This window comes from Cydia splendana, chromosome 27 (assembly GCF_910591565.1).
Source record: "Cydia splendana chromosome 27, ilCydSple1.2, whole genome shotgun sequence".
NCBI lineage: Eukaryota > Metazoa > Arthropoda > Insecta > Lepidoptera > Tortricidae > Cydia > Cydia splendana.
Genome location: NC_085986.1, coordinates 4405402 through 4431704, shown reverse-complemented (window position 1 = coordinate 4431704; position 26303 = coordinate 4405402). Strand labels below are relative to the sequence as shown.

Genomic DNA, 26303 nt, shown 5'->3' with positions numbered 1-26303 from the left:
ATCTACTTACGCCAAACGACCAATCCATCCAATCATCTCTTTCAAACACTATCTCTATTACCCTAATAATAAGATCAGTTTTTGAATGACATACAGGTTGATTTATTAGACATGTAAGAAGTATAATGGCATTGCATTACACAACTTTCCACGTATAGCGTTTCCGAGGAAGACATTTTCTCCGCGCGAATCGGTAATTGTAGGTAATTACCGGATGTTACCGGTATTTGTGGGATTTTGTGCAAATACCCTGGTATTATCTGGCGAACGCAAAGGAGGTTAATGTGTTTAAGAAAATTGACGGAAACATCGCGTATTTCTCGACCTCTACTTTCGGGACTCCAAATGTACAAATAGCCATGTCAGTCCATACAAAAGTTTGCACAATTGTGCAAGTTTTTCGGCAGAGGGGTAAGCTCTTAAAGGCGACTCCAGTTATTAAATGCTCTAAGATCTTAATTGTCATTCTTAATGACATAATCACGCCTCCCTCGATGTATGTCACACGTCTCTATTGTATAATTGTATATCCTATATCAATAAAAACCTAACCGCCATTGAATATCGTAAAACTTTACACTCATTGACTTAGCTGTTTGGCATATTTCGTTAAGAAAGAGCTTAAGTCAATGCTTTACAAACAAATTGAACCGTATCTCACAGACATAAAGATTCAAAATGGACACGTACTATATTACTATGCATAGTTCAATCTCTATTGAGCGTAACGGGTTATTGTGTGGGGCACAATAGTGTTATGTCTTCATCTAAATTCTAACATATGCAAGGTGAAGAAAGTTTGCTAAAGGTGTAAGAAGGTGTAGGTGGTGAACCTAGCAAGTTGAAAGGACACTGACAAAGACGAATACAGGTCTATGACGTAGAAGTTTCTTACAAGAATGATTAGGCACGCAACTCAAAGTTAAGGAGGGATTATCGTCGACTGTTCAAATAAGAATCCTAAACTATTCCCCGTTTGAATAAAAGTCGCTCGTCCTGTTCCACCCAATATACATATTTGATTGGCTAAACGTATGCTTAACTCTTGTAAATATGTTAAAACCAGCAGGCACACATAGACACGAACACACTTACAACACAGAATAAGTCATAGTACAACCGTATAGAAAGGAAACTTCCTACAAAACTGAAGTTTGACAGCGGTTCAGGGTCGAATCATGCTACCCCTTTCTAATATATGGCACTATCCCCTTCGGCTATTTAGGGTTGTCAAAAAATTTTTTTATGATATAGGAGGCAAATGAGCAGACGGATCACCTGATGGTAAGCGATTACCGCCGCCCATGGACACCCGCAACACCAGAGGGGTTGCAAGAGCGTTGCCGGCCTTAAAAAAAATCTCCCCCCCCCCCTCCCTTGACTTTTGTCAAAATTCAAGCCATTATCTTATCTGTGGTCGTGCACGCAAAGGGACGTCAAGTTGTGTCAATCTTAATAATTGCTCGGAGCAATGCTGAGCCGAACGGAGCCGAGTTTGCCCGAAGTCAGGAGTTTGTAGGTACAATAACAGGTGCAGGTACCCTGCATAAGTAAACTTCAGGAATTATTTCAAGCGCACGCCGTGTCGCATCTATTATTCCTCGATCGAAACAGTTACAAGGCGGCGGAAGTCGGCCATCTTTGCCGGAAATACCCCGTTCGACGCCATATTAGGTTTGACGTAAGGAGGTAAAGTGCGAACTTATATGGTGTGGCAAATTGCACATGAACTTACTGATTTTAGGGTTCCGTTAACTTTTTTAGGGTTCCGTTTACGTTGTTAGGGTGTCAAGTTCCGGCGGTTCCGCGGCCGGCTCCCTGACACTGCGGGGTTGCGAACTGCATCGCAGCCATAATTGTGTTTTTAGTTTTAAGATATATTTTGTAATAATATGTATGCTAGCTTTAAGGTATTTATCTATGGGCCAATAGTTGCCTGAAAATAAATGTTTTCATTCATTCATTAAGGGGCCGGTATATGACGTTTTCGATTTAGACCTCACTTTGTAACCATAATTTGTTCAATAAATGTTTGATAATTGCATTAAATTACACGTAAATTTATTCACAAAGAAACCGTGTACCGACTCTTTATGCCATTATATTTTTAATTTGCTGTTATTCTCTACAAATCGACACTAAAAGTATCAAAAAATCAAAATATGGAGTTCCGTTTGAGACAGAAGCAAAACAATTTTGTCTTTGACAGTAATTGAATTATTGTATGATTTTGGAAGCTAGATAATTCAGCTACCAATTTATTATCGATTTATATTTTTACTCACAAAGACAACACAGAAATTCAATCTCAAATGTAAACTTTCGAACAATTTCCATACATTGACGACATCACTCAAAATTCTTCTTCAAGTCAGATGCCCGTTGGGGCTACACCGGAGCACACGTGTACTTCTTCAAATGAAAATGACAGCTTGATTTTCTTGCTTTTGACAATTATATTGACATTAAATCATATACGCACACGAGAAAGCATACCAGTAGATAAAATGTATTTCAAAAAATAGGGTACATAAATATCAGCTCGCGTCTCATTTAAATTTCATTTGCTGTTATTTACGGGTCATTATTGTTGAAAACCGCAGTAAACTATCTTAAAATAATACGATTACAGTCGAATTTAAGTATTATCTTCCTTCAAAACTCGCTTAAAATGAAAAAAGTTTAAAGACTCATCTTTACTGATTGGGATCAATTTTTATTATGCTGGTATCATTTTGCGTCATTTTAAAAACGTATTTGACTTCTGTATGTCAATGAATTTTGATGACAACTGTAATCTTGTATTATATTATAGAACTTTTATATTAAAATATTGCCTATTAACAGTCTTGTAACTAGATCTGTAATACCATGGATTGCGACGAATAAATTATTATGATTATGCCGTTCGTTCCGTCTATATGTATAATGCGTGTACGTGCTGTTCTCTGAAAATCTTCAAAAAAAAATAAAGGCTAGACCAGCACTAAGTACTAGCAAGTTTTTGCGGCTTTGGAGACCGAGATGAAGCTTACAGGCCAATAGCGTTGTGGCCTGGTTATTGTTATGTATACCTATGTATCGAATGTTTTATAAATTTACTATAAAAAGCAATGTTTTATTTCGATTAGGTCTACATTTTGTCCATATTGCATATCTGAAGTATTTTCGTACTAAACTTGAAACTTTCGTTGAAACTAAATAAAATAATTATTCCAAATGTACAGTCACCTGCAATTTATGTTACACAACGAAGGCCGCAAAAATATCTGACACGATCTTATTTGTAGAACCATAAGAGCATGTCACATATTTTTGCGACCTTCGAAGAGTAGGTACCGTCATTACTCATTATCATCAACTTTGCCCGCTTTTTTTTTAAACACGAATTTCTCAAAAAATATCACATCATATGACTTTTTTTTGCTCAGCACGTCCATTGTGATCAAACGCATCAGTTTATGTGAAGAAAACATTTTTTTATCGTGTTTTTACCCATTTTTTTGCGTTTTAGAGGGTGGGCAAATAAAAAAATATCCGGGGTTTTCGCCAACATTGCCCACGTCAATTTGGTATTCAAATACAGCTCGTATATATGATGATGATGTCTAAGGATCACTTAAAGGTTTTGGGCAATCCTACCATTCCCTGTTAATAACTTAGCGATAAGTGTAAAAACTTTTAAATAAATTTGCTGGGCAATGTTGCCTACCCGTTTTTGCCCATTTCCAAATAAGGCTCGCCTAAGCATTTTACAAAGGCTAGGGTTGTCACTTTTGAGAAAATCTGTTACAATAGTTTAATGACCAAAAATATGATTTTTGTTGTGTTTTCATTCGTTAACGGGATAAAACATCTAAATAAAGGATAATAAGACAAATTAAATACAGTATATATTTATAAACTTATTTTAGTGTACAAACATAACCTTCTTTTACTTGCGAAGTTGGGTAAATTAGATGAAAGTGACAACCCTAATCCGTTTTTGGTGGTGGGCAATGTTGGTATGGATGCCAAATTACCGGATTACTTTGCCCACCGCTAAAACTTTTGTGTATTTAGGCCTTATTAGTTTAAATCTCAATAGACATAATCTATGCTTCATGTGTTATAACTGAAACCCGGAAATATTTGTCAAAGGGTTCTCAATTTTTTCTACTTGCATTCATTATTTATCAATGTTTTGCCCGCCGAAATATACCCTATATTAGACAACTCGCTCAAACTCAAAATTCCCAAGTCAAGTTATGCACAAGTTTGGCATATACTTTGTCAGAAATATAACCAATTTTCTACTAAAAACAGCAGGGTGGCCATAACTATTATCAATTTTTCTACATTAACGAATTTGTTTAAAATTGTCGTTTTGGGCAAAGTTTCCCTGGAGGCAAAGTTGGCGCTAATGACGTAACATATTATTGCAGGTGACTGTACATAAATGTTTCGGTGATTTTGAGATTATTTTCCAGGTTAGTTTACTAACAATCAAGTTATGCAGATACCGATTTCGTGAACGTATAAGTAGTAAGGTAAGGTTACTTGATTTAAGCTCAGGTATGCACCCTTGAAATTAACGGAAATCAAAAAAAACACGGTGTATATGTAAATATTTAGCTACAACGGAGGCCAATGGAGTTTTGGTGGCCGTTTTTAGGGTTCCTTACCCAAAGGGTAAAAACAGGACCCTATTACTAAGACTCCGTTGTCCGTCTGGCTGTCTGTCTGTCACCAGGCTGTATCTCATAAACCGTGATAGCTATTGTTTAGCGATACCGATTATTTTTGACGGTAAAACTATACCGGTTGAAATATAAAGATATTAAAATTACAGCAGGGACAATCATTTTTTATAGGTGTACCTAAACCATCATTGGCCGAGCGTTAGCTAAGGTCTCCGTTTCAGCTTGGGCAAAAATGCTTTTGTATGTTCTCCTTTGCAGATCACATTTCTCAACTGATTCTCGTGAAAATTTGTAAGCAGGTTCGATAGAACTATTCTGTTTCGCTTTATCCGCCAAAATGGAATTGCCACCCTGCTGAAACTTATTTATTTAAATTCCTATTGAATGGATTTTGCACCTTATGAAAAACCGTATAGAGTAGTAAATAACATTTTACATCTGACTTAATGACATCTTGTTTTATTCGCTTTAATTGTACAAAACGCGTATCTCGACAAAGCAATAGTAGGTAGTAAAACAGTCAACAATCAAATGAATTAAATAGGTACGTCACGTGTGACATGAACAGACAAGGAAAGCAAGATTAAATGCATTGTTTCTCTTTCATCTTTAAATGGAATGCTTTTACCCTCAAAGGAGGCTAGTGGTCAATACTAAACTAAAAGTCCAATCTTAAAAAAACATGATGGGTTACTGACCTGTCCCAGTAAAGTGAGGTAGTGTGCGTGAAGTGCGCTTGTGTGTGAAATGGGGTAAATTGACAGAATCTGATATTTTACCCACCGCTACCGTCGCCTTAAGCTGTAACTCTACAGTGCCTCCAGCAACTTTAAATGGCACTACAATCAAGTGTTTTAGAGTCAGACCGAGAAAAGTCTGCAGCGATTTTGATAACAGTAGGTAAGTGTTATTTTAAACGTGAACCTTCTATAAAAGTATGACATTAAATAACAGTTGCACTTAATAACATTAAACCACTATTCACTGCTTAGTACAATAATATATTTTTAACCAAAACAACACAGCCGTAATTTTACACACACGACGCCATATTCCCCGCCGAAGACAATCATTTGTCTCAACATTCGTCTATTTAAACAAAGATTACATTTATTACCACTTTTAAACATTTGTAAATTATTTTCTTATTATTTAATTAGTTATGATATATATTTATCTTACATTATATTATTTATTAGGTTAATTAGTATTATAACAACACAGGACATATTACACCGGATGCCGCAATGCAATACTGTGGTAAAAGGCTAATCAATGACCGTATTTTTATTTAACATTAACAACTGGTATCAAAATAGAAATAGTTTGATGGCTAAAAGTGTTTTGCCAATAATAATGATATAAATTATCTTATATTTCTAACACACTGCACTATCAAAATCGCTGCAGACTTTTCTTGGACAAACTCTACTGATTTTAGGATTCCGTTAAACTTTTGTCATAGAGAAATATAAGTAAGGAAAGATTACTCCTGGCCGTAGTGGCAGGGAGATGGGATAGTGCATTAGTTAGGCACTGGACCTCCCAACATCTTAGTTTAGGTACTAACATAGTAATTTAAGTCTATTTATAAGTTACTATGGATTGAATCGTGCGAAATAAATGTTTTTTTTTTAACCCTTTGAACGCTTTTTTGTCATAAACACAAGGCACAACTAGTAATTACGACTTTAGAGGTGTTCTTGGCGATCAAAAGGTTAAATTCTGCAAAATAAGGAACGCTAGCGTCTTGTACAACAGACCGAGGCCGGTTAAAGGCCTGTGCACACCGGCTGCGTGTGCGTGGCGTGCGCGTGCGGCGTTGTAATATACAGATCCTTATGAGAGACGGCACACCGCTTGCGTGACGTATGCGGCTCCAACATTTTAGCGCACGTCACGCACACGCAAGCCGGTGTGCACACTGCACAGGCCTTAAAATGGGAGTGCTACGGCCGCGCCACTGGGTGGTATATACTCGTATTTCGATCTGAATTGGTCGTAGTCGTGGCCGGCAAACCGGCGGCCATTTCGCCGCGAAAGTGCATTGTTACACCTAGAAACCGAACCGCCGCAAGATCTAGAATGCGGCGAGATCTGAGCGAATTATATCTACGTTCCGGCCGCGATTATTATTGTGATAATATTATGTGCAAACAGCAACGCTCTTAACTGTCCATAAATATGTACATAGGGTCATTGCGCTAGTTATCGTCTGGCTCTAGTTTTCGTCGTTGACGAAATTTGAAAATAAACCTTCATTGCTGCACAAAGGCCATAGACGGTTTTCCATAGTATAAAGTTGGCCCTTAAGTCAATTTGATTTGGGTTTTTCTTGTGAGTACCTCTTATGGTGAAGGATATTTTTGCTGAGTATCAACATCCTACTAGTGACCGTTTTTGACTTATGATTTTATTATTATTTTTCTTTAATGTATTGTTTTCCGGGATGTATTCAAGCGATTTGCTTCAACTTTTTAAATAGTGTTCTTTATTTAGGTATGCATCGATACTAAAAAAACGAATACCAGTTGTCAAAAAAAAAAGAAAAAAAAAGTAAAACAACAATAAAACATTTTTTTATGTCGTGGTGAAGTAGTGACACCTCTAATTTTTTTTCTAGTTGTAGGCCAGACATTGACCTACTACTTACCTAAATATCAAAATTTTCCAAACGGTACTTCCTGTCAAAAATTAGCAATGTGTGTGGTCAAGTTCTGTTCTCAATCGGTGTTAAGTATTCAATGTAGTAAACAAACATTAAGTTGTCCTTGGCGGGTGCATTACATTTGTTATAATTACTTTTCATATATTATAGTTTGATATATCGTTATTTTGAATAACGTAATAAATGGCATACTACCGTAATACCTAATTAACAGTTTTCATAATGTTATTATTGGTATAATGGTCATAAGGTATATTTACACTTCGTCTAATAAACATTGCCATAATTATTACATACTCTAAAGCATATTATTTGTTATAACAAGTGACATCACTATTAGCACGTAAGGTTTATCTGTAAGTGCTGGTATGTATAAAAATAAACAAATAAACAAATAAACAAATAAACATCACATAATTATTTATGTGGCATAATAGTTGCATGACATAAATGGGTTAGGTTAGGTTGGAACTGTGACCCCGCATAAACGAATAACTACCTAACAAAAGGAGGGTTAGGTTAGGTTAGAACTTTGACCCTCCGTAGAATAAAATACTCTAGGAAAAAAACTGGTTTAGGTTAGGTTTGAACTGCGGCCCCCGCAGAACGAAACCCCTAAAAACAGGTTAGGTTAGGTTAGAACTGCAACCTCACTAGAATAAAATAGCTAGCAAAAGCAGTAGGTCTACGTACTAGTTATAAAAAGTATGTAAAACTTTACGTTATCAGTGAATGAAATATGCCAAAAAAAATTATACAACATATGTATTTATACTTGATAAAATTGTATGAAGTATTACGTTATACAAAAATATAATATAACAAATGTCATTATAAATTATGTATATATACTATTTGAAAATTATATTACATTAGGCATTATATCAATGACAGTTAAAATGAAATCACAATATAATAAAGGAAACGTATAATAAAAATTACATTATAACATATAATAATATATCAAGTGGCGTTATAACAAATGTATGATAGTTTTTTTATAATTATATTAAGCATTACACACCCGTCATTGGCATTTTACTCTTAAATACGACAACCTGATAAGAAATCGCAAACATAATCGAAGAGTTTGTATACTAAATTAGAGGTGTCACTACTTCACCACGACGTAAAAAAAAAGTTTGATTTTTGTTTGTTTTTTTTTCCTTTTTTTATATGACAACTGGTATTCGTTTTTTGAGTATCGATGCATACTTAAATAAAAAACACTATTTAAAAAAAATGAAGCCAATCGCTTGAATACATCCCGAAAAACAATACATTAAAGAAAAAGATTAATAAAATCATAAGTCAAAAACCGTCACTAGTAGGATGTTGATACTCAGCAAAAATATCCTTCACCATAAGAGGTACTCACAAAAAAAACCCGAATCAAATTGACTTAAGGGCCAACTTACTATGGAAAACCGACTATGGCCTTTGGACTTATTGTCACTTATTGCAATCCTTAATACCTAAACAATTTATCTATCTACATAAAAATTATATTTCGCAAGTAGCAAATTATAAATGAAATGTATTATTTGCTAATCCGTCAAGTGGACGGAAACTGACACCGGACGGTAAACTGACGCAATTACCCTATAAAAAAAATATGAACATATTACAAAAAAACCTAACCTTCATTATTAATTTATTATTACGATTGTGACAACTGATTGAATAAAAAATTGAATAATAGCCACTTTACTAGTTATTCCAATAATTATGCAAAATATGCATTGAATAATTCTCAATCGCTTCTGCCTACGGGCGATAGGTGTTATGGCGTATAAATTAATAATTAAATATTAATATTGAATTAAATAATGCCCGAGGTACGTTGGTGGATTAAAAGGTTCGCAAGGTATCCATAATTGAATAAATTGGCTAAGAAATAATATTTTTTGATTCATGCATTTGCATAATCACAAAAATACGAGTACGACTAGAAAACAAAAATAATAAACTAAAATTAAACAATTAAACTAAAATTAACTTAGGTGCACAACCTGCCAAAACGGTTATCAAATTTACTAAATATACATTGTTTCTAATGATTGATAATTGAATTCGTATATTTCATTTCATGACGAATTAATTTAATGATAATTTTATTCTATTGGTGTGAAGTTCTCAACCCTATTCTTTTTAACAAAACAGTAAGAGTAAGAAACCATACGACGATAATAAGTAGGTACATTGTTTATCATTCTCTAACTTCCTTTAGAAATCTTTTTTTAGGGTTTCGTAACCAAAGGGTAAAAACGGGATCCTATTACTAAGACTCCACAGTCCGTCTGTCTGTCTGTCTGTCACCAGGCTGTATCTCATGAACCGTGATAGTTGAACTTTTCACAGATGTATTTCTGTTGCCGCTATAACAACAAATACTAAAAACAGAATAACATAAATATTGAAGTGGGGCACCCATACAACAAACGTGATTTTTTTGCCGTTTTTTGCATAATGGTACGGAACCCTTCGTGCGCGAGTCCGACTTGCACTTGGCCGGTTTTTTTTATTGCGTCGACTACCTATATCTTTATTAACTATAATGCACCTGTCGGAATGTATTAATTATTAATTTTCATTGCTATCGTATTCAGCCACCTCTCTTTACGTGGGCCACAGTTTAGATAAACCCTCCAGCGATAACTGTGGGCAAACTACAACCAACCCAACTACAAAAGACCTTAACTCACATGAATAACTATAGAAGATACGCTCTTTGTCTACCCGAAGATGTATACCCATGACCTGTGTCACAGTTTAACCAACTTACCTAATTTCATTCAAATTTATACCTTATTGCATTAGAATAGAGTAGAAAGTACAAGCTTAGTAGTTATTGCAGAAGGTCGTCTTATCTATGCACATAGCAAACCTGTCCTACGATAATGTTGAAATATCTTTAACGGCAAAGCTCATTGAAATTTCAATCTTATGCTTCGGTGTTAAGCTTTAAATTCTTTGGAAGTTTCTGATTCAGGGTCGTGAAATATTTGTACTACTAGTTCCGAACAATTTTGAATTTAGAATGACATTCTTCGCATTGTTCGAGCTAACTGGCTCACCTGTGGTGCTTGCTAAACAAGAATGGACTTTATGTTAATGGGATAGGGTTTTAATTTATGTAAATTGATTGATTAGTAAAGCTTCGATGCATGGAGTGTTTTGCAAATTAAATAACGTAAGCGATAAGCGATAAGTTGCGTGTTTCGTTTTTTTTAAATTGAATAACATCTTCGTTTGTTTTGTGTTTAAGTTTAAATTCGTATAAAAAACAAAAGCTAGGTGTTAAGCTTACAGCTACACCTTAAACAAACTTCCCCGCAGCGTCTGTCTGTTCGCGTGTGTCTGGCTGTTTGTTGTGTTCGCGATAAACTCAAAAACGACTGAACGGATTTTCATGCGGTTTTCGCCTATCAATAGAGTGCTTCTCGAGGAAGGTTTAGGTGTAAGTATAATTTGTTAACCCGTGCGAAGCCGGGGCGGGTAGCTAGTGTATTAATAAAATAAATAAATATTCATTTTATTTCAGGCAAGCAATTAAGAAATTATGTTTTAAAATACATACTTTATTCGTTGTGTTGGTAACACCATTTTGTTAGGATTTTTAAGATTGCATATGAATTACAAAACTGAATGTGAAATACAAACAATAGGAGAATATTTTCGTTGTTTCATCTCTCCAAAGTATTGAAAATTGAAGTAGGTACCTAAATTAAAGATCTTCTATTTTTCCTGGTGCATAAGCTGTCCATAGTTGTCCAGCGTGGAAATGTCGCAAGCATTATGGGCGCCTTTGCACCGGAAACGGCAGGACCAAGTCAGTGTATGTATTAAAAAATAAAGATATCTAATATGTATTGACACAGATATACCAAAATATTACAGTAACATTTGAGGTCAACGTACACAGACATATTTATTAGAGCAAACCTAGGTCTTATCTCATTGTAATAAAGTATATATCTTATAACGATACAATAGGGAATATTACGCTAAACTCTACGTAGGGGGCGTCACCACCACAATCCATCACAATCTGGGGGTCTACCGCGAAACGAGAAAATCGAAATTTCGTTATCTAACCTCTCTATCACTCTTGCATATTCGAGCGATAAAGAGGCAGATAACTAATTTTCGATTTTCGCGCTTCCCGGTACGCCCTTGTTAACAAACTGCCTTGATGCATCAATGTCATATTTTATTGTCTGTGAAAACTTGTCAAAAAACAGTTAGGCACAGTATGTATAAGTTACTCTATAGGCGGGATTCCACCAGTGTGCGGCACTGTGCGGCACAAGCATTTTTATACTGAATATGCTTGTGCCGCACAGTGCCGCACACTGGTGGAATCCCGCCTTATTGGTTTACTAGAGGCGCTAGTGCTGCACTCTGGCGGCAGAACATTGCAGTAATACCCCCTATTAAACCTATTATCTTTTCTCAGTGTGCCTAAGCTATCTTGTTTGTAGTGTTTAATGCATGACATCACTTTAAATTAATAGTACGTATGCTACATGCTGCGCAGTTGACTGCCCACTGCCTAGGATAAAACTATTGTCACTAACACCTTATAAAACAAAGTCCCCCCGCCGCGTCTGTCTATGTGTATGTATGTTCGCGATAAACTCAAGAACTACTAAACGGATCTTTATGCGGTTTTCACCTATCAATAGAGTGATTCTTGAGGAAGGTTTAGGTGTATAATCTGTTAAGGTTTTATGTAACCCGTGCGAAGCCGGGGCGGGTCGCTAGGCTATAAAATAATAGACTATGTCACGCGATGATCTTGCAACGACTTTGCAAGAAATAAGAGTGCTGCGGACGATCAAACAAGCATCACAAGCATGCTTGACAAACCTGGTTATAAGTGTAACATACCTATATATCTTTGGTCTTGCCTATCAACAAAACGCACAAAGCGTTAGAAATCCTTGGATAACATTAAGATTTACGCGCTCAGTTAGCTAAGCGACATGCCGAGCGCGGTCTTGCCTTACAATGGTTGCAGGAAGCTGTATAGGAAACGTAGCTGTGGCGAGTACAGTCAGCAGCAGAAGTTGCTAAGCGGGCGAGGTGTTCAAAATTACCTTGACACGCTCTTATTCTCTTAACAATAAAGTCGCGTCAAGATCATTTTGAACACCTGGCCCGCTTATAGCAACTTATGCTGCTGACTGTACGGAAGGCAGATTTACGAGTTTGCTTTTTAACCGACTTCAAAAAAGGAGATTATGAATTCGTAGGATTGTTTTATGTACATTCACTGATTACTTGAACACCGGTTTCAATTTTTTCTGACCGATTTCAATGCCTTCCGAGGAATCAGGATTTAAACCTGGGACCTCCTGCTTCGTAGGCAGAGTCACTACCGACAAGGTTAGGAGGCCGTCCTATGGGCGATCGCTCGGATTCGAAGTAATGTGTGCTTTATGAACAAGGCAGAAGATTTAAAATTAGCACGCTTATATGCTAAAAGGAAGCCCTTTATAAGGCTAACCCTTATAAGCGATATGCAAGGTGTTGGTAAGCGGATGATAAGGGTATTAAGGGTATTGGGCTACCGATTACTCAAATGGGTTAGCTTTATATAAGGGCTTTAAAAGCAAAATGAAAGGGTTTCGTCTGGCAAAACCCTCTGTAAGGGATAGCGAGCCGGTCCCTGGTCCTATGTACTGTTAGCGGGATTCTGAACGTGCCCTAACTGACAGCGCGGCTGTCATCGGACGAATCTGTCACGAAGATGGCTTCCCGCGGAAAACACGGAAGCATGGTATAATAATATACTCCGCCTGGTACTCTCTTCCGACCACGTGACTGACACAAGCCTACGTCATCATGCGACAGCGCTATTAGTATGCAATAGCGCTATACAAAGTGGCAATGTTATTGTGACGTAGGCTTGTGTCACTCTGGGAAGAGAAGACCATGTTTTATTAGACTATACACGGAAGCGTCGGTCTCGGCATCGTCGTATATCCAGTTCGAAATCCATACTTATATTATAAATGCGAAAGTGTGTCTGTCTGTAAGATACCTCTTCACGCTTAAACCGCTGAACCGATTTAGTTGGAATTTGGTATGGAGATAGTTAGAGTCCCGAGGAAGGACATAGGGTAGTTTTTATCACAGAAATCACCCTTTAAGGGAGTGAAAAGGGGGGTGGAAGTTTGTATCGGGAATCGATAAAAAGCAGATTGGATAAAAAATAAGCTACCCAAATTACTAACTCCACGCAGACGAAGTCGCGGGCAAAAGCTAGTAAATCAATAACCCAAGACCTAGTGCGTTATACTGTTATTAGTACTATGGTAACATCGAGCTATTCGAGCTTATTTTAATGATGGACACATCGAACTGACTGGACACAGAAGGTGGCTATAAGAACTGTGATAAAACAGTGCAACCTAATTGTGTTTAAGACTAAGTTTGTCAGAATTGTCTCGATGATTATTCAGTTCTGTTGAAAGCAAAGTACAGTCAGCGATAAAACGCTTGTAACAGAAATGAAATTTTTGACAAAAGACTTATTAGTTATTACCTACTTAAAACATTTGACCCACTATATATATCAGGTGAATTATAATGAACCAATTAAATCTCTGAACTGACAAATAATTAATTAACACATAGTTTAACATATAAGCTTTACATTGGACACAAAAGGCGATGACCAAAAACCGCGGTCGTGGGTCGGAAAGGTCGTTCCAAGGTCGGGGAACACATTGCGTAATAATATGTGAGAATGTAAACAAAAAATATAATAAATGGATCTCATTAATACTCTAATGACTACTTACTAATAGTTAGCGGTTAAGACTCAGGTCCTTCGAGTCTGCTTTAACTTTAAGACTCGACTCAGTTTAAAAGACTCTAGTCATTAAGTCGAAACTTGAGTTATTATTGAGACCTGAGTCTTTCTTAAAGCCTTTAGTCCTTTAAAGAGAACTCTCAAATTATGTATATACGTATTCTAAAACGCATTGTCTCCATACGAAATTTATGGGACCCCGTTTATGGGTCCTACAAAAAAATTTCGAAGTATTTATCCGAAGGCTCGAGTCCTTTTAAGCGAGCGCTTAAAAGACTCGATAAAAGCTCGACTCGGAACTTAATTAAAAGACTCGGGAAGTTTTTTAAGCGCAGAGTCGCGTAAAAACGACTCAAGTTCTTCAAATAGAGACTCAAAAGACTCGAATTTCTACCAACACTAAATGATTGCACATTTTTGCGTAACCTGACTATAGTGGCTATAACACAACTTTGACAGTTCTAAACGTAATTTTACTAATGAGTTTTTTGGAAACCATAAAACTACGTTAGTACCCGGTAAGTACATTTTTACATCTAATAATAGCTCTGACAAGTGACCTAACGTAATATATAACGCCTCTTTACCGTTTTATTACAGTAGTGTTAAATTTTACGACTCTCCCATAACTAGATGTTATCTCACGCTAGAGACGATGATAAATAAAGTCTGCAGTTTCACCATTCAATTGTGTTGCTCATCAATTTTGAAAATGGTGTCAGATTAGCTCATCGCTTAAAGCCGACCACTGACTAACAGTCCGCCGGACGATATCGGCCGGTCAGTTGTTCGGACCTGTCAAATTTTTGTTCTAACTGACAGGCCGATATCGTCCGGCGGCCTATTAGTCAGTGGTCAGTGGCTTAACGCCGCGCCGCCTAATATTTCAGGACGCGCACATAAAAAGTAAATTATTTTAAATTAAGTAATTAAAAATGTGAGAAACTCAAATAGGCTTGGAAGAAAAATTAAAAATATTGAATTAAATATTTAGTAAGTAGTTTCTAACTCGATGGTGCGCTGACAGATGTCATTTCAATATTTTGCGAGATTTGGCGTTTTTAACCACCATCATTAGGTTATAAATTATATTATGGAGATGACACATGTCACCCTACCCGTTGAGTTTGAAAAATACTATAATGCATTGATCATTGAAAAATTTAATTTGTTCGTGTTCGTGCGTGACTTCTATTTTACTTCACTCTTTTAAAAAGCTCACTAGAAGACGTCACGAATGCGAGTAGGTTATAGGCATTCTTTATTATTTTATTGTCTTTGCTCACACTCATACAATTTAGCATGTGACGTTATTGTTTGACTTCATCTGTGTCACTTCCATACAAATATTACACTGTAGAGTTTTACTATGTGTTGTCTATGAAATTATCTATGTTCGGCACTAAATTTAATTCAATTTCATGTGTTTTACATGCACAACTTCTAATCGCACCATTTTCTTCACCCTAAATCAATGATTTTTAGGGTTCTGTCTGTACCCAAAGGGTAAAAACAGGACCCTATTACTAAGACTCCTCTGCCCGTCTGTCTGTCCGTCACCAGGCTGTATCTCATGAACCGTGATAGCTAGACACTTGAAATTTTCACAGATGATGTATTTCTGTTGCCGCTATAGATAACAATAAATAAATACCAAAAAGTACGGAGCCCTCGGTGGACGAGTCCGACTCACACTTGTCCGGTTTTTTTTTCAACACATGTGGCCTGCGACTCTGTGAGATGCGAGTACCTACAGTCAGCAGCAGAAGTTGCTAAGCGGGCGAGGTGTTCAAAATTACCTTGACACCTCATTCTCTTAACAATAAAGTCGCGTCACGATCATTTTGAACACCTGGCCCGCTTAGCAACTTCTGCTGCTGTAAGTATATCATTTTTTTCGGAGGAGGGTTCGTGTGAGTACTGCATCACTGCTTCTTGACTGTAGCAGGCGTGGCTAACTCCGCGATTTCGTCGCTTTGCAACAGGTAGCTAAAAGTACATTCGTTCCACACCAATTTTGGTGGCTAGCCATAAGCCGCGCGTGGCGCTGTCGCCACCTAGCAGCCATATCTGTGCTGATCGTAACAGACGCGTTTTGTTACAGAGTGAGTCTTCTGTACCTAGTACTATTATTTATTCTGTGACTGTACTCACTGATGCACCATTATGCAATATCGCGTGTCAATTACCGAAAGTAAGACAAATCTTCGTCAACGAGAAAATGACATTATCCGCTCAATTTAATATGACAAACAGCAAGCGTGGGTTGGGCTTCAATTTATTATTCGTCCTTTAAAAACGGAGGTCCACGATTTGCATCATAAAGGGACCTATATGTGGTCAACGCGGCTCCGTAATCCCAAGAATTTTATTGGCCTTGATATTTACGAAAGCGATATCTGCCTTTTCTAGACACCGCTACCTTGATTTCATAGGATACCTACTATTTGTTTAACTGATGTGTCATAAAGTACATAAGTAATTAGTACAAAAGGAGTAAGATTGGGCAGTAAGGCTGCGTTTCCACCAGAGATATGCGAGGATGCGTATGAGGTATGCGTGGATCTGTTTGTTAAGAACGAACAGAAAATTATCAACTAGAGTTAGCGAGCATAGGTAAATGAAGTGATCAAACACATCCCATGCTACGCATCCTCGTTCATCGTCGGTGGAAACGCAGCCTAATTTGGCCAATCGAAGCGTCATTTGACTAGGTATTTCGGATAGGTTTTCGGTATGAGTATGAGTATATGGGTTATGTACAGTCAGCAAAACGAACCTTACTACCTATGCATACATTAGTGTATGCAGGGGTACAGTCAGAAGCAGAAATTGCTACGCGGGCGAGGTGTTCAAAATGACCTTGACAGTTGACATGTGCTTATTCTCTTTACTTAACAATAACGTCGCGTCAAGATCATTTTGAACACCTCGCCCGCTTAGTAACTTCTGCTGCTGACTGCACCAAGCTAATAGCTTTGCTGAGTGACTATACACCTGCGTATAGTTGCAATTTTTTAAGCTGACTAGAGATCTCCGGTGAGAGCTCATAGTCCTAAAACGGACAGCTTATTTTTTTTTTGTTTAATTAAGTTTTATCTCTCTTCTAATTTTTCCCCATACATGAGGGCAGTCTTATGGGCCATACATTTACCAATATGGAAGAAGTTTCGGTTACTAAAGTATTTGTTCATTCAAGCGTGTCAAACACATACACAAACACATCAACTAAGTAACCGGTACTTAATAAGTTTATCATCGGCTTGCCAAGGTCGAAAAACATTCCGTTACATTAAGATTCTGCGGCAGAACGTGGTTGGTTACATACGGAGGTATCTGATCATTGATCACTTAGGTATTTATATTTAGTTAGGAAAAAAATTGTGATTTAAGTGCGTAATTTGTAAAACTGACATCATTTGAGTCTTTTATACATATACAACTAACTTTTATCTATGTATCTATCTAATACCTTTAAACGAGCAATTCTTGTTTATTTATTTATATATATATATATATATATTTCGGGGATCTCGGAAACGGCTCCAACATTTTCGATGAAATTTGCTATATGGGGGTTTTCGGGGGCAATAAATCGATCTAGCTAGGTCTTATCTCTGGGAAAACGCGATTTTTAGTTTTTATATATTTTCCGTGCTCGGTCTTCCAGATATTATATATTACATATACAACTTAACTTTTATACTTAGTTAATGTATTTTTTATAGAACTAACTTTAAAGTTTTTGTGTGTTTAGTACCGTAAGTAGTATGTTTAGTAACCTAATATGTTTTTGGTTAAGAGTCTGCTGTTACAAAAGTACAGTCGAATTCAGAAACAAAGTTCCAAAAATATATTTACAAGACCTTATTGTCACTCAAGTGTCTTGGAGGTATAATATATTTTTCGAACGTAGGCTTGTCAAGATGTTTTTGATCTCGACTGTACCTACAAAATTCTACCAGTAGCTTTACCACGAGTTTGAAACTGACCTGACACTGACATATGTATTCGCTAGCGTGTGCGTGACTTACTTTCTATGCATCTCGCTCGTACTGGCATATTCGTGCGAGCGTGATGTATAAAAAGTAAGTTGCGCAAACGCTAGCGAATATGTCAGTTTAACCTACTGGATCGTTTTGACATTTGACATGCAAGATACTTCGCAAGATTGACGAAACAATAACCTTGGATATTGCAAGTTATCTATCTTCTTGTCAGTTCAAAATATAATAACATTTATAACGCCCAAACGTGTCATTTCAAGCACATTTTATATTATTGAATTGACAGTCAAGTATGCGCCTATAAAAATACTAAGGACTCTTAGAACCGGTGTGAATATAAAGAAAAAATGTTTGGCTATATATATGTTACTTAATATTGAGTGAGATTCAATGTCTGAAAGAAATGAGTTTTCCAGGTTTTGGTGTACAGTCGCCGTCAAATATATCGTAGCGCCCAAGGTGTTCACAAATATCTGAACACGCCTCTATTGTCAAGGCGTTAGAGTGCGTGTTCAGATATTTTTGAGCACGTCGGCCGCTCCGATATATCTGATGGCCACTGTACATATAAGTATGTCTTTCAACTATTATTATTTGCACATTTTTAGGGTTCCGTACCAAAGGGTAAAACGGGACCCTCTATTACTAAGACTCCGCTGTCCGTCCGTCCGTCCGTCTGTCACCAGGCTGTATCTCACGAACCGTGATAGATGATGTATTTCTGTTGCACCTATAACAACAAATACTAAAAAGTACGGAACCCTCGGTGGGCGAGTCCGACTCGCACTTGTCCGGTTTTTTTAATTAGGCACCTATGCTATAACAGCCTGGACATTTTGACAAAGTAATCTTTTACGACATTTAAACATAAAATTATACTTTTTTATAATATAAACAAAACAGCACCTACTCAAGTTATTTGTTGTTGTTTGACTTTGGCAAGAGCCTAATTAACACTAATCTCACCCTATCATTACATTTGCAACAAACTCAACTCGACAAATGTCAAACAAAAATACATACACAGTTAAAAAGATCCATACAGCCAAGTCACAAAAAACCTCCACACAGGCAAATCACATACTCAATACGCCATAGACACTTCACAATAACTTTTTAAACACATTCACTTGCACTATGCGTGAGACGCGACCGCTGCGTATGGCGCGGAGCGACTGACTGAATAGTGGGGAGGTATGGAGGATGTAGGAAGTTCATAGTTTAGGTTGTGATTAGTTGCTATATGAGCATTTCTCAAAAAGTTTGTACATTTCGATCACATTTTAGATTTCTATAAAAATTGGTATGCTGGTAAAGTACATGAAGCTGAACAACTTCCACCATGTTTCCCAAAATGTCCCAGAAAGTTTCTATGAAACATTCCTTTTTTGTTACCAAATGTGTAAAGAAATCTGGTAACAAAAAAGTGGAAGTTGTTCAGCTTCATGTACTTTACCAGCATACCAATTTTTATAGAAATCTAAGATGTGATCAAAATTTTTGAAATGTTCATATGGTATATCGTTTAACTTTACGGTATTATAATCTATGGGCTATAAGCTAAGGTTAACATCTATACAGTACAGTCACCTGCAATAATATGTTACACAACGAAGGCGGCAAAAATATCTGACACGCTCTTATGGCTCTACAAAGATCGTGTCAGATATTTTTGCGGCCTTCGTTGTGTAACATATTATTGCAGGTACGTCTGCCAGACAGATGGGTGAATCAACTTTTCCTGTCACTCGCTTCTCCTGGGAGTCCTGGGTGCACTCTTTAAGACCTGGTTTTATGTAAAATAACCATTTTTGGCAGTTATAAGCCATAATGGGCCATCTGGTTTGTAAACACACAATGTTTTTGATCACGTGAGGAAAAAGGGAAATAAATGAAACTACTGCCTAATTTCGTAGGCTGTAGGCACATTACATTACAGCCCTAGGTCGAAATTTAGAATTTACGGTCCGCATCGCCTACGTTTAATAACGCCTTTTACGAGTAAGTGTGATTAAAAGAATATACAGTATTGTATGTATTGTATTGTATCCTACATCTCAGTAGACAACAGATACTCTTATTACTCAGAAGCGCTAGCTTCCAGCCCTTTGTGTTGTAGAAAATGAGACTAAATCTTTAAGGGGCCCCCTGATTAACAGTCCGCCGGACGGCATCGGCCTGTCAGTTGTTCGGAACTGTCAAAATTATGTTCTAACTGACAGGCCGATACCGTCCGGCGGACTGTTAATCAGTGGGCCCCTTTAAGATTGTGACCTACAAATCCTACAACTTATATAACTTTAAACACTCATGTTTATAATATAATTCTCGCTTCTGTAGAATTTCCAAAGGGCCCTTCTACGTCTCGGGCGACACTCGCTTTGCCTTAAGCACTCTCCACTAGAGATGGGCCGAATATTCGGTTATTATTCGGTATTCGGCGTATTTTTCCATCTTCGTATTCGGCCGAAGAGTTCGGTTCGAACTGCCGAATATTTACCGAATAAACAAATTCTTTTGACGTGATAACGTCTTATAAATCGATGAACACCGGTGGCATGCACAAAAAAGTGTCACGTTGTGGACAGATCTCCATGGTAACGTTAATTACATTCAATTAACTCAAACAAAACAATGATAAATTATGAAAATACAATGATGATGATGAATTATACAAAATAATGATAATTCAGTGATAATGCCAAATGTTTTCTTATTACGTTACGAGTAGTTATATCACGCAAAATTATCGTCCGGAAACCGACTTTACAGACAACCATATTCTTTTTTAGGGTTCCGTGCCCAAAGGGTAAAACGGGACCCTATTACTAAGACTTCGCTGTCCGTCCGTCCGTCCGTCCGTCCGTCCGTCCGTCCGTCCGTCCGTCCGTCCGTCCGTCCGTCTGTCACCAGGCTGTATCTCACGAACCGTGATAGCTAGACAGTTGAAATTTTCACAGATGATGTATTTCTGTTGCCGCTATAACAACAAATACTAAAAACAGAATAAAATAAAGATTTAAATGGGGCTCCCATACAACAAACGTGATTTTTGACCAAAGTTAAGCAACGTCGGGAGTGGTCAGTACTTGGATGGGTGACCGTTTTTTTTGCTTTTTTTTTTGTTTTTTTTTTATATGGTACGGAACCCTTCGTGCGCGAGCCCGACTCGCACTTGCCCGATTTTTTTTTTAAAGGCGTCCGCTAGCTGGCGCAGGTGCACTTCGCGGTCAGGCATGAAACAGTTCCGTTTCTTTTCTTAAACATTCCCGGCCAATCCAGAGGGGAAGGGTCAAAAACACGAGGAGTGCAGATCGCAGACCTGTATGAACTTGTTTTCAGCGTTTTAGCCCAACCGTATATTCGTGTTCGGTGTGATCTGAACCGAATATTCGGCCGAATAATCGTATTCGGCAAAGTCCATATTGGGCCCATCTCTACTCTCCACGTTATATAGCTTCGGATTCAATTTGGACGTGTTTACACGCTTTAAGGACGCTAGACGTGTGTGGCCCTGTTTGTACAGTCAGCTGTTATAATAAATTATAAGAGCGCGGCGCGAAAACGTTTCAGCTTTTTAAATTAGCTCATGCTAAAACTTCTAAGCTCTTAAGCTCATGCTTAAACTAGCTTAATTATTATCTGTCGCGCTATTTAAAAAAAAAATTGGCCAAGTGCGAGTCGGACTCGCACACGAAGGGTTCCGTACCATTATCTATAAAAACGGTCACCCATCCAAGTACTGACCCCGCCCGACGTTGCTTAACTTCGGTCAAAAATCACGTTTGTTGTATGGGAGCCCCACTTAAGTCTTTATTTTATTGTTTTTAGTATTTGTTGTTATAGCGGCAACGGAAATACATCATCTGTGAAAATTTCAGCTGTCTAACTATCACAGATCACGAGATACAGCCTGGTGACAGACGGACGGAGGGACGGACGGACGGACGGACGGACGGACGGGCGGACGGACGGACGGACGGACAGCGGAGTCTTAGTAATAGGGTCCCGTTTTACCCTTTGGGTACGGAACCCTACTTAAGGTTCTAAACTAGGGACGAGTTAGTTCAAAATTAAAAATAGTAGACTATATAGAATAGGGACACCTACTTCCATTCATATACAGAGTAATTTTTGGACCGTTAGCCATATTGTGCGAGGTGATTAGGTAGGTCATACTGAACAACTTTTTCTATGGGACCAACCTCGAAATCCCAAAAAAAATTTGGCCTTCCCATAGAAAACGTCGACATCGACATCCACTCGACCAAAATGTATGAAACGGCCAAAAAAAATTTTGTGATTTCGGAGTTGGTCCCATACAAAAAGTTGTTCAGTATGGCCCACCTAATCACCTCGCACAATATGGCTAACGGTCCAAAAATTACCTTGTATTGTATAGTTGGTTAAATATGTTATATTAACACATGTGTTAAAACTGTTATAAATAATTTAAAAAAAAATTCGTACGCTAAACGAGTTCATCTGAAGTCATCATTCAATACTAGACCTTGCATACCCAGAGCTAGAGCATTGATTGGCTCAAACTGTTTCGGATCCGTTCGGGCCGGTCTAAGTACCCGTGTAAACGGAGATACGTATCTAAGAAACGTTTCTTGGGAACGGTTCTTGGATACGTATCCGGATCCTGGCGGTTCCGTGTAAACCGTGTTCTTAGCACCGCCGGTCTTAAGAACACGGGTATTCGTTTCGGCGTGTAACACGGATACCGGGAGCCCTAGTTCTTTCTAATGCTAAAAAAATTGACAGTGCCGCAGCAGTAATGTTGCAACAGAGTACCTAATGCTGTTGCAGTCGCCACCCGAATGTCACCTTTATCATAGCGTAGAAAATAATAGAAACGCGAGCGAAGCGAGCGCGGAAATTTTTCGATATAAAAACGCAATATGATAGACAGTTGTACATTTTTACTTTTAGTATGGAAATCAGTCACATCATTTTATCACGGAAGTTGACAGTACTGCAGCAGTAACGTTGCAACAGAGTAATGTTGCTGCAGTCGCCACCCGAATGTCACCTTTATCATACCTTATAAAGTAATTGAAAACGCAATTTTAGTTGTTTTAGTAATTTTTCGATATAAAAACGCAATTTTAGTTTTAGTCCCAACCAGGCGCGAATCCAGGATTTCATACAGAGAAGGGATGGGACAGTTTTCTATCAGCCTAGCTTCGCATAGGGCTCGATATTTAAGGGTCTCAGCGAGGTTGTTTTCATGCATAAAATATGCAAGAAAGCAGAAAGCTTGGAATTGAATTGGCGAAGTGTGAGAAAGGCAGTAGGCCCAGCTGCGAAAGAGGAAAGCTTGGATTTGGATCCACGCCCAAGTGTAATGAAGGCAGAAGATCAACTTTGCCGTAAGGCAGAAGGCCTCGCATAAGACCTAACGCCGAACCGCAAAAGAGTGGGTTGAAATCGAATCTATGCATGTAATCACGACTCTTCTACTGCTACCGATTGTTTCCCAAAGAATTACGCGCCATTATTTTTGCAAATTAGCTTTTGGACAGTTAAAAAAATCGTGTGGTAAAAACGATGTGTCTGTCCCTAATTTTAAAATTTGTTCACCTTTTTCAACCTGGCATTTTGGTGCCGTCCCTGAACGTGGTGCCGTAAGCACGTGCTTGTTTTGCTTATTGGTTACAAAGTGTTTATTAAATCAACCATTAAAGTCGACTCTCAATTTAACATATTTTTTTAAACATTATTTTTAATTTGAACTTACAATTACTCGTAAGTAGGTAAGACCGTTAAATATTTAAAATGATTATCTTATCAGAAAATTATCACCAATTACTCTAAGAAAACTACTACTCTAAGTAATCCGGCACTGTTAACAATGTATTTTTTATGTGAAACGTGAGTGAAATCTCTTTAAAAAATCCGTAGGGGTCGGATCAAAAACTGTAATTAAGTCCAACTCACGCTTGACTGTACATTTCTAATAGGTTTTCCTGTCATCTATAGGTATAGACCTATTTTATGTATTTTTTTTTAAATTTAAGACTTAGTAGTTTCGGAGATAAGGGGGGGGGGAATGGTAATTTTTTGCCTATTGTCTTGAATAACTTCTAAACTGTTTATTCTAAAATTATAAAAAAAATATATTTGAGATCCTTACAATAAGCTCTTTCATTTGATATGTAACATGATATAGTTTGAAAAATTAATTTTTTTCATTTTTTCATTTACCCCCCAAAAGTGGCCCCCATGTTTAAAATTCATTTGTTTACGTTACATGTCCGTATTTGGGTCACAAACTTACATATGTGTACCAAATTTAAACATGATTGGTCCAGTAGTTCCGGAGAAAATCGGCTGTGACAGACGGACAGACAGACAGACAGACAGACAGACAGACAGACAGACGCACGAGTGATCCTATAAGGGTTCCGTTTTTTCCTTTTGAGGTACGGAACCCTAAAAATTGGGATTAGTATACTATTATTACGCTTTCTTTATGCAGCACATTTAAAGGTTTAATCATTAGCGCCATCTAGCGGTGAATAGCGGAAACAGCACAGAAGACTCACTCTCTAACAAAACGCGTCTGTTACGATCAGGACATATATATATAGCCGCTAGGTGGCGACAGCGCCACGCGCGGCTTATGGCTAGCCACCAAAATTGGTGTACTTTTAGCTACCTGTAGCAAAGCGACGAAATCGCGGAGTGAGCCACGCCTGCTTCAGCTTTGATTCGCTTACTTAAGATGTTAAGATATAAGAATTCATCAAGTTATATAAGCTTTTCGTATTCAATTTGACCGTTTTACACACTTTAAGGATGAACGTGTGGCCTTGTACAGTCTCCGTCTGATATAATATATCGGAGCGCCAAGGTGCTCACAAATAACTGAACACGCCTCTATTGTCAGGGTCAGGGCGTTAGAGTGCGTGTTCAGATATTTTTGAGCACCTTGGCCGCTCTGATATATTTGATGGCGACTGTAGGTACATACAGTTAGCTTAGGTTCCTTACCTTTAAATTTAAAAAAATCAGGGTAGGTGTTTGACAATACAATATAGCGCTTAATTATTTAATTATTTTATTACATGAATTAACTTACATTAAGATAAACGAAACATTTAAGTTATAGTTATAGCACAGTCTATACAGTTGTTCGACGAGGGGACGAGGAGGGGTTCGCGCGCACCCGAGCTGCATACATCGCTGTCATCGCGTTGTTAGTAGCTCGGTACACGTCAAAGGCCGTCGGGCCACTGTTACTTTTAACACTGTGGTTACTCGTTATAGGTTACCTAGATTAGGTACATATTAAGTACTTGTACAACTTCGTCAACTTCTTTATTTCTTTCTTAAATTATCATCAGGACTGACTTTCTTTTGTGAAACCCGACTCTTTGTTCTACAAAACTGGAAAACTATAATACAAATCTCCGTGGCACCTGTCTTTGCAAAATATCTTATTTTGCTAACGCCATCTACCGGAACTAAAACGAACAGCTAAAACTTACCCGGTCCGATATCGCCTCCTCAGTCTTGCCCCTCTTGAGTCCCGGCGCGCGCACCACACTCGAGGCGGGGGGCGCCCCGCCCGCACTCGCCCTTATAAACCCCGCCTCCATCACCGCATAGTTCCAACACTCACACACAGATGGCGCTCATATCACTTCACAAAGCTAGCTTCATCTACACATAGTTCCGCTACTCGAACACAGGGGGCACTTATAACAATTGCAACTGTTTCGCTACTCAATCACAGATGGCGCTGTTGTAAATTTGCAAAATATTTTAAAACGGACGTATTTTCAATTTGAGGAACTGATTTATTTGAGCATTTTTGAACGGAATAAAATACACTTTTGACACTGCGAGTTTACATTTTTTAAACACTGCGGGTGTGCTGTTTCACTCGGCCGCCATACCTGCGAAAAAGAGAGATGATCAATTAATATTAATGAAGAACAAGATGAGTTGAATGGAACGGGTTATGGTAGTTAAAATAATATCGCAACTAAAGTAAAGTGACCAGTACTTCGACTTCATACAGAGAGACACACAAATTGACAGCCATTATTATTACCATCCCAATGTACGTATAATATGTTGCCACGCCCTTGTAGGGTCCATGATGCTCA

At 37.8% G+C, this 26303-nt stretch overlaps 1 protein-coding gene across 2 annotated transcripts in view; it reads right to left on the bottom strand.

The window, feature by feature from the left end:
• The window catches only part of LOC134803697 (mitogen-activated protein kinase-binding protein 1), a 140847-nt gene extending 115030 nt beyond the window's left edge, over nucleotides 1-25817 (bottom strand). Inside the window, exon 1 of one of the 2 annotated variants that reach the window (XM_063776490.1) lies at nucleotides 25680-25817. In XM_063776490.1, the coding sequence (XP_063632560.1) occupies nucleotides 25680-25790 (111 nt within the window). In that variant the 5' untranslated portion in view covers nucleotides 25791-25817. The remainder of the gene's footprint in view (nucleotides 1-25679) is intronic. The other variant, XM_063776489.1, reaches the window with a different exon arrangement.
• Between the last annotated feature and the right edge of the window lie 486 nt (nucleotides 25818-26303).